The following is an 8,878-nucleotide window of genomic DNA, read 5'->3' on the forward strand; positions in this document are numbered from 1 at the left end:
TTTCGGAATATGTTTGCGATAAGCCCTAGAATACAACGTTATTATAATATTCCACGCCAATTGTGCTGATTTCTTTCCAGATAGTGTCCCAAAACCCGTTACACATTTTCAAATCTTGGTGCACGAGCACATCTGCCAGCTGTCAATGTGCATCTGACAGCAGCGCATGACATGACCTCCCGTTCAAAACATCGCAACAAATGTAAGCAAAACAAATTTCGCATTCGTGTTGTTTTCGTGACAAAAGTTTTTCCCTGTCCATGTTCACCCTGCGACATTAATGATGCTTTGCACGCATCATCAAGCTATCTTTACCACCAATAGCCCTGAATTGTGTATCGTTTAAAGCCCGCGTAGCGTTAGAATGTTGTGCATCCCGACGTAGTGCAGGAATCAAGGATGGAGTTCAAGTACGCCAGCTGGATAGCGCTCAGCGCGGCTGTGTCGTTCAATCTGTTCGGAATGTTCTGGGTCACGACGATGGTTATCGGTTTGGTGCTGTTCTTGCTTGGGTACGACCCGCTTATCAGGCTTCCGTTCGAATCGGTGTCACATTTTCAATTCGTTCTTCTCTTTTTCCTCGTAGGTTTCTAACCATACTGTACTTACAACATAGCGATCTGGACAAATTTCTCGACAGTGGGCTGCTGGAGAATCCGCTCGATGAACCGAAATCTTTAGGACTCAGCATCGGTATGTGAGACAAGCATAACATTCGGTGCCCGCTGTGTGCTTTTAGTTCAGTAGTTCCGTTTTGTTTCTGTTGTACCGTGCCCTACGATTGCGAATTGGCCGTTTGTGTTTTTTTTGTTTCGGTTTGCTTCTTTTGTTGTATTTTGTTTAATGTGTTGCTTAATAACGCACATGTGAAGCGCACACGATTTCATCCCGATTGGATATGCGTGTTGGAATTATGTTTTTCTTGCATTCATTTATTCTTTAAGCCTTCATCTTCGTTTGCTCACCACGTATCGCTTGGATGTTGTTTGCAATTACGCTAGCAATATTCTATCGCCTCATCCGGAAACCCCCATTTCTCTTCTCTCTTTCTCTCTTTCCCATGTGAACCACATTTTACACACATGTACACACGCATATGCTCTCTATCGCCATCATATGTCCCGATTACAAAAACTCCTCAACGAAATGTTACCATGTCATGCACCCGTGCACATGATAATGCCAAAATCAAACCCATCCTGTTACTGTATCTACCACGGATCCGGTTTGCTACGGGATCCGTCACGCACGGCACGCTAACTCCGGCAACTATAACCGGTGTGTCAATATGCCACGCCTTTGCCGAATTGCCACTTGCCCAAACAAAACACGAAAAAAAACTCCCAATAGTTTGTGACCCTAAGCCCGGTAATTTGCTGCTCATTTCGCCCAACATCAAAGTGCAAACCGAATCGAACCGAAACGCGAAAGCTCCCCTCTCGTCCGGTGCGGGCGACTCGTCCGCGGCCGGTGGCCACGGTACCCGTCGGCGCAACTTTCTCGATGCTGGGATCGAGCTGCTGTTCAAGAAGCGTGAACCACGTACCAGCGCCGGTGAGCCGCCGGCGAAGCCAAACGCAATTACGGACCACCTTATGCACCGTGGCCATTTGCACTTCCACCAACGGGACCATCATACCATTCTAGATAACAGTCCGGAGGGAGGGTCATTTCATCCCACGACGGTGCCGCCACCCACATCCCATCGACAGCCATCGCCCGGAGAGGAACGCAGCCGCTGGAGACCGTTCGAGAGCATTAAGATACACACGGACAAGCGGGCGACAAGCGGACTGGCAGACCATGAGCCGGACAAACATCGGAGAAAAGATGGTAAAGTTTGAGTCGAAATGCTTGAAAACCAGAGACAGCTCTATTCATTGCTTTATTCATTGTTTGTTACCGTATGGAGGTGTAGGTTATTTGTTGTAAAGTTCGCTTGAATGGGTCTCTTGCGTGTGGGAGGTAGAGGATATAGAGGGACGAAGGTTTAGTGCTAGATTAGAGGGAATCTGTCTAGAAAAGTAGAAAACGATTAAACGATTTGTTAAATTTGCAAGAACGATCCCGTTGCGATCGATCTCCTTTACCCATGTTTGCTTCTTCCCAGTAGGTAATGTTTCCATCGGCGAAGAAGTATCTGTCGCATCGACTCCTCTGTCCTCGTTTAAATCTTATCTCACGCATCCGGAGATTCTGCTGCACCACCACCGTCACGATACACCGCCCGGTTCGCCGAAGAAGAAAAAGATCCTAAGCGGTAACAAACCGGTCGACAAGCTGATACACACGATCCTCGATTATGTGGTGCGTGATTTCATCGACTCGTGGTACACGATCGTGTCGGACAATCGGGAATTTTCCGAGTGCAACATTCGCACCAGCATCGAATCGCTCATTCTGCAAATCTGTCAACGCGTCCGGTCGGTCGACCTGCTTCCACTGATGACGACCCGTCTGATCGATGATCTAGCGAAGCATACACGCTTCTATCGACTTGCCACGCAGGAGGTAGCTAATAGTGCCAATAGCAAAAAGTCCTCAGGAACGGAGCAAAAGCGCATGAAGATCCACGAGAAACTGTCGCCCCAGCGGCGCAACCTCAAGGTGGAAGGTCACCGGCGCAACAAGAGCGAAACGGATCTTACCTGGCAGTTGGGTAATGCGGCACTGCAGAAGAATGTGGCCAACTCACGGTTTTACAACATGCCAGTCGATGAGCAATCGTTAATCGATCCGGACACAATGCTGCTTAATGCGTTCTTTGGCTTTTGTGAGGATTATCGCAGCGAGTGTATGGATGTGGAAGCGCTGGATGACTACTTCAAGCACGTGTCCGAAACGGTGCTTTACTTCGTGCTTCCGGAGGAGGATTTTAACTGTCTGACGTTGCGTACGCTGCTTTGCAATCTGCTCGCCAACAGTCTGCTGAAACCGATGTTTCACACGCTGGCGGATCCGGACTTTATTAACCTGCAGATTGCGAAACAGTTTACGAAGGATCCACCGGCGGGTGAGTTTCTGCTGAAGATGATCCGCCAGTCGACCGATCTGTCGGAACTGCGTGCCTGCCGGCAGCTGATTACCAAAGAGATGGACGCAAAGTACAAGGATAGTAACTGTAGTGCCGAGCTGGCCAGTCTCAAGTACACGCAGAAGCTGATCGATCTGAGAATTAGCCATTTGCAGAACAACAAGAACGGTAATGTGGGAAGGTTGGTGGTTACGTATGAGGACAATATCGCTACAACCTGTTTTTATGTTCTTTTTTCACCGGTTAGACTTTGGCAAGACGGAACGAGATAAAGCTTCAACGAATTTACCACAGCTCAGCCTCGATGATATCCTGCGGAAGGAGCTGGCCGTGTTCTACTATCTGGACTATCTTAGTGTATTAAATCTGCAAAAGTATGTGATATTTTATCTCACCGCTCAAGGTAAGGGACAGCTATTCTTTCTCTTCTGAAGATTTGTTGGATACAGTTTCAGTGTTGTCTTGTGTTTGTGTAGAATGGAAGCTTAGTACCAGTCAATGTTACTCCGAGATGCAGGTGAACAAGTCGAAGCTAAGCCGAGAAGAACTACTGCGAAGCATCCGGGAAAAGGCGAGCAATCTGTATCAGGAGGTAATCATTCGAAGGAATATCCCCGTAGGGACTCATCGTTCTGGGACGCTTCAATTAATGAGGATATTTCCATCGGTATGACTTCCATTCTAGTATCTGCAACCCTCCTCACCCAACTACCTTAACATCGATCCGGGACTGATAGAGGCTCTCAATTTCCGGTTGAACGATCCGTCCATCCAGCCGGAAAACACGTGGTTCGATTCGATCTGCAAATACATCTACGAGAAGCAGAAAAACGAGGAAGTGTTCCTTAATAACTTCTACCAAAGTGTGGCCTACAAGCAGTTGCTGCGTGAGTTAGACTTCCACAACGCGCACGATCAGGATATGCCTTCGCTCGAGCATTTAACCGTGTTCGGAGGGCTCATGCACAGTGATAGTGCAAGCGACACCAACAGCGGTGACATTCGTTTCGATGAAACGGACGACGATGAGGATGGGACGACCGCGCCAACATCTTCCACCGTATTTCCACCTCCCATTACGGTGGACATCAAAGAGGAGCACGATGTGAGGGCCGGTGCAGTGGTGAAGAAACCATCCCCGTCGAGCCTTTTTCCCACGACCGTGAACACGATCAAGCACGCCCGATCGCACAGTGACTGCACCGGGATGTTTGCAGCCATTAACGATCTCAACATCGAGCAGCTACGGCAATCGTCCGACTGTTCCAGCAACGATTCGGGCAATGAAGCGCCCACCGCGATGTCCACGAGTCGCCGAATCCCGGCACCGCAGCTGTCTGATGTTGTGCATCGTTATGCGGATGAATCCAGTCAGGGTCAGGGTCCACACCATCAAACCCAGCATCATCATTATCATCACCATCACCACCACCACCATCAATATAAGCATAAGCTGTCCGCACGGATCATTAACACCGCTATTCACTGTGAGGGCCATTACGCGGTGTATGCCATCCAAGTGCACGTGATCGAGGATAACCACCACAAGAGCTGGCACATCTATCGACGCTATTCGAAGTTTCTCGAGCTGAAAAAGCTACTGGTGAAGCGCTTCCCAGCACTCGATCGGGTACCGTTTCCAGCGAAGAAAACGTTCCAAAACACACAGCGGGCCGTGCTGGAACATCGGATGGAAATATTGAACCGTTTTCTGGCGGAGATCTGCGCGAAAGCGGAACTTTCGGAGGAGATGATGGCGATCATACGGAACTTCTTGGAACCGGACACGGACGACCGAAAGATGCATGGAGGACCGGTAGTAAAAACGGTAAATAATGCGCCCGACGAGAACAAGCTTTTGTCTTTAATTATTGATGCGAGGTGGATTTGTGTTTGTTTTACTTTCTTAATTTAGATCGAAAGTCTCAAGTCAGGCATGAGTAAGATACGGAACATGCCGGACACGCTCGTCGGTGGCATTTCGAGGATGTTTGTGAGCAAAAGTTCGCTGAAAGAGCGCAGCTTCTACGACATACAGGACATTCCGACGCTCGAGCTGAAACAGTCCGAGTATCCGGCACTGGCCTCGGCACTAAATCTGCTCGACGAGGTGTTCGATCTGCAGAACAAATCGCAATGGTTGCGCCGTGGGCTTATCAACCGTCTGTTGGGTGCGCCTTGGGTTAGCCATGCGACAAACAAGCGCATTATACAGACGGCGAGTAGCCTTCTGGCCACGGACAAGCTGGAATCGATCCTGTCTTCGATAATGTAGGTTTGGTCTTTTTGTGAATGCCGCTCGTCAAGGGATGATCGAATTGTTTTTGTCTTCTTCTAGCAATAATGTATGGCCGGAAGGGGATCGTTTCAATCCAAGCACTCCCCTGCGTGAGGACAGTACACGTTTGCGTACGAAACTGGCGGCCAAAATTTCCCTCTTTGCATTGCTGTCCGACGATTTGAAGCACGTGGTCGGCTCGGTGACGTGTAACAGTGGTCTGTTGAATTTCTTCCAAATGCTACAAAACAAGAGGCTAAACACTCGGCTGCTGCTGATCCTGTTCAACCGATTGCTGATGGTGATCTTACAGACGGAGAACATTACCAAACATGCTCTGCTGTCGTCTGGAGCTAGCGGAGCTGGTAATGGTTCTGGTACGAACGGAACCGACGATACGACAACGATACGCATCGGAACACCGGGAACGGTGGCCGGATCGCGAAAAGCGTCCCGATTCTCGTGAAGGGCACGACAATACAAGGCCACATCGGAGACCCATTCCAACAACACAGTATGCCGCGTAACGAAGCTGTATTAAATGAGACGCTATCATTATGGTTTTTCTGATTTCCACTCACCGTGTTATCATGCCATTCCAATTTTGCAATGATTTTAAGTGCTTTGTTTTTTTTTAACGATATGACGATAGGTGTACTAGGAAGGAACGTTTTCTTTGTTAATGGTTTTAATTATTGGCTTTTAAGTATATTGTGATGCAGTGTATGCAGCTTTTTATTCTGTCTATTATGATTGGTAAGTGTTTTAGCTCGTCCATGTTTTGTGTTGCTACAAGTTATTCGATTAGAGAAGTATAGAGTCACATATCGCCGGGTGCTTAAATAATATCCTCCTACCCCACATATAGTTTCAATTCGTTTGTGGGCCATTTTTACGTTGATTCGCTTACATACGTGTGTGCCGATGAACAAATTGCTACTAGCGGATTATTATTGTTGTGTAGAGACAAGTAATAAAACAAAGGTAATACACTTTATGAAAATGAAAAGCTTCCCGATTAGTGTTTACCCATTTGGGCATTTTTGTAAAAAATCCGAAATCAGTTTCGTTAACCCTGCAGGAGAATGCTCCGTTAACCCTGCATTATAAGTTGTCTCTTTCACGCGTTCTGCATCCTATTCGTCTCGCGTCATCTCAGAGTTACCTCTTCCTGTGGATGTTCTCTTGGTGTCAAAAATTCTGAAACGGTTCATTTCTGGAGCAATTCGACGGAGACCCGGCGACGGCGTTCAACCCGACACTCTCACACAAACGATCGCAGTCGTAAGTATCGTTGTGGTTGATAACGTAGAGAGAAGATCCCTTATCATCGTATATGTGAGCATGCGAGAACAGAACAGCAAACAGGCAAAACATCGCATCCGCCGAAAGAGATGAAACATACTTCCCGCTTTCTCCGATTGCCGATCGCTCTCACGTGGTCATGGCCGTTATATGCGAGAGGGAAACAGCAGTATGGTGAGTGAAATTATTCCGGATTCGTGTTACCTCTCCCTTGGTATGTTCTCTTGGTATCAAAAATATTGAAACGACTCATTTTTGGAAGTACGAATTTACCTTTTCCGCGGACGATCGCTCTCGTTGTCCGTACCGGCGAACCAGGATCCTTTTTTCGCTGGAGGAATTGTTCTTTCAATCGTTGGAACGCATGGAAAAATACGAACCCATGTACGAACCATTCAGCGCAAAAAGGAATTCTTTCGCTCTTGTCTTTTCTTTCATATTGTTAAAAAAATTCAATCAAAAACACCATCACGTTACTTTTTAAATTATGTTTTTTGCTCTGTTTTATTTAATCATAAAAGATTTGTTTTGTATCAGTTGTTGCTTTGTTTTCCACCCATCATATCGTCGCCGTCGTGTAGTTTCGGTTGTAGTTTTTACACAGTTTTCTGATTTATACGCCCCCTCACTTTTTCACGACTCTAACATTCGTTTACTACTACTGCTACTACTATTACTATTTGCTGCAACTACCTTCTCGCACACATCACATCCGCATCTAACTCCTTGCAATTTACGATTGCTTCGCTTGTGGCGGTGACGATCGTACTGATTTTGTGTTTTCTTTGTTGCTGCTCATTCATCAGCGTGTTTACATGGATTTGTGTTTTTTGCTCTGTGTGTGTTTTGCTGCTATTGTTTTCAATAAGATGCAATAGTTCATTTGCTGGTTCCTCCCACAAGGGAGCGTATTTTGCTTAAGTAATTCTCTTTCTCTACATGTCGCCCTCCCCGTTTGCCCTTACTAGTCCTAGAGTACGTAGAGAGCAAAGTTATCATTTAGCTGTGTGCGCGCTCGCTCGATGACGATCGTTCCGATTTGCTCTTTCTTCGAGAAAGTGGAAACTGGACGGTAAACCGAGGAAAGCGAAAAGAATCCTTCCCTTCCCAGGAGAACACGCTCCAAAACGAAACGATCACTTTTTTCCGTCATAAGCACAATAGCACACACACTCACACTTTTGTAATGATAAGCTTGCTCGTAGTATTACAAGTACGAAATAAGGCAACTAAAACCGTATGAAAAATAAAGAAAACTATCGAACACACCACACCCCGCCCAAGAATGCTTGGTGCCTGCAAGATGCCTGCCTGTTCACGGGTGATCAACCCTTTCTCACGATCGTTTGACACCAAAAGCCCCGTGGGAGTGCGGATCGTTTCATTTCCCTCGTTTTGTTTGTTTCTGGTTTAAATGCATCGTTATTTCTAAATTGGGAGGGAATTGGGACAGCACGGAAAGCTGAGAGACCGGCAAAAATCTTTGTTTTGCACCAGGGAGAATCCTTACGCGGGGGGATGTGGGGCTGTTGGTTTTGTACAAGTACGTAACAGGATACACGAGAGCACACACTTCAAGTGATAGTACATTTATAGAGATGTTTATGTTGTATGTATATTTATAAGCTACTCCTGATTCACTCTCTCACTATATTTACAATTGCACCTCACTCCAAATCGTTGAAACGTCCCTTTACTGTTTGTATGTGTGCGTGCGTGGCGGACATGCAGTTTGCTTTTTAATGTAAAATGTTTACAGATTTCCTTTTTTCGACGTTCCCTTAGCTGCACACTATGCCCGCCGTTCCTGGACATAGCTGCCTTTTTTGTTGCAACCTCCACACATACACTCACACACATACACACACGGTGGTGTCCGCTTCTAGAAGATGGTTAGCGTAGTGTATTAATCAATAAAAAATATAACCCTCCGCCCTGCCAGTAAACTTAACCGTCTAAAATCACCCGAGATCCTTTAACTAGGCGCAAATCTAAGCAAGGATTAAAACAAACCGGAGGCCGCCATGAAACCCCGCGCATAAAACGGCACATGAATGTGTGTGTGTGTATGTGGGTGCTTGCGGGTGGTTTACGTGCGTTTGTTTCAGGAACGGTTTCAAACCCTTCCCAACGACGCCGCGACTATCGACGCGTCGCGTGATAGCTGATCTATGAGCGGCGACCTTATATAACTTATATAAGAAGAACCTTAACTAATAGGGTATTGTTGTTGATGGTGCTGTTGCTGTGGCACGCCCGAC

General features: G+C 46.7%; 1 protein-coding gene across 4 annotated transcripts in view; it reads left to right on the plus strand.

Moving 5' to 3' along the window:
• Positions 1-6,280, plus strand: part of LOC128298883 (sorting nexin-13-like) — a 31,087-nt gene extending 24,807 nt beyond the window's left edge. Inside the window, exons 1-10 of one of the 4 annotated variants that reach the window (XM_053034686.1) lie at positions 186-202; positions 306-512; positions 587-693; positions 1,351-1,833; positions 2,111-3,202; positions 3,282-3,437; positions 3,511-3,626; positions 3,720-4,862; positions 4,950-5,305; positions 5,373-6,280. In XM_053034686.1, the coding sequence (XP_052890646.1) occupies positions 400-512; positions 587-693; positions 1,351-1,833; positions 2,111-3,202; positions 3,282-3,437; positions 3,511-3,626; positions 3,720-4,862; positions 4,950-5,305; positions 5,373-5,778 (3,972 nt within the window). In that variant the 5' untranslated portion in view covers positions 186-202; positions 306-399 and the 3' untranslated portion in view covers positions 5,779-6,280. Of the gene's footprint in view, positions 1-80; positions 513-586; positions 694-1,350; positions 1,834-2,110; positions 3,203-3,281; positions 3,438-3,510; positions 3,627-3,719; positions 4,863-4,949; positions 5,306-5,372 lie in introns of those variants that run through there. The other 3 variants (XM_053034685.1, XM_053034687.1, XM_053034688.1) reach the window with 3 other exon arrangements.
• Positions 6,281-8,878: the final 2,598 nt, after the last annotated feature.

The sequence above is a fragment of the Anopheles moucheti genome, chromosome 2, assembly GCF_943734755.1.
Source record: "Anopheles moucheti chromosome 2, idAnoMoucSN_F20_07, whole genome shotgun sequence".
Classification (NCBI taxonomy): Eukaryota; Metazoa; Arthropoda; class Insecta; order Diptera; family Culicidae; genus Anopheles; species Anopheles moucheti.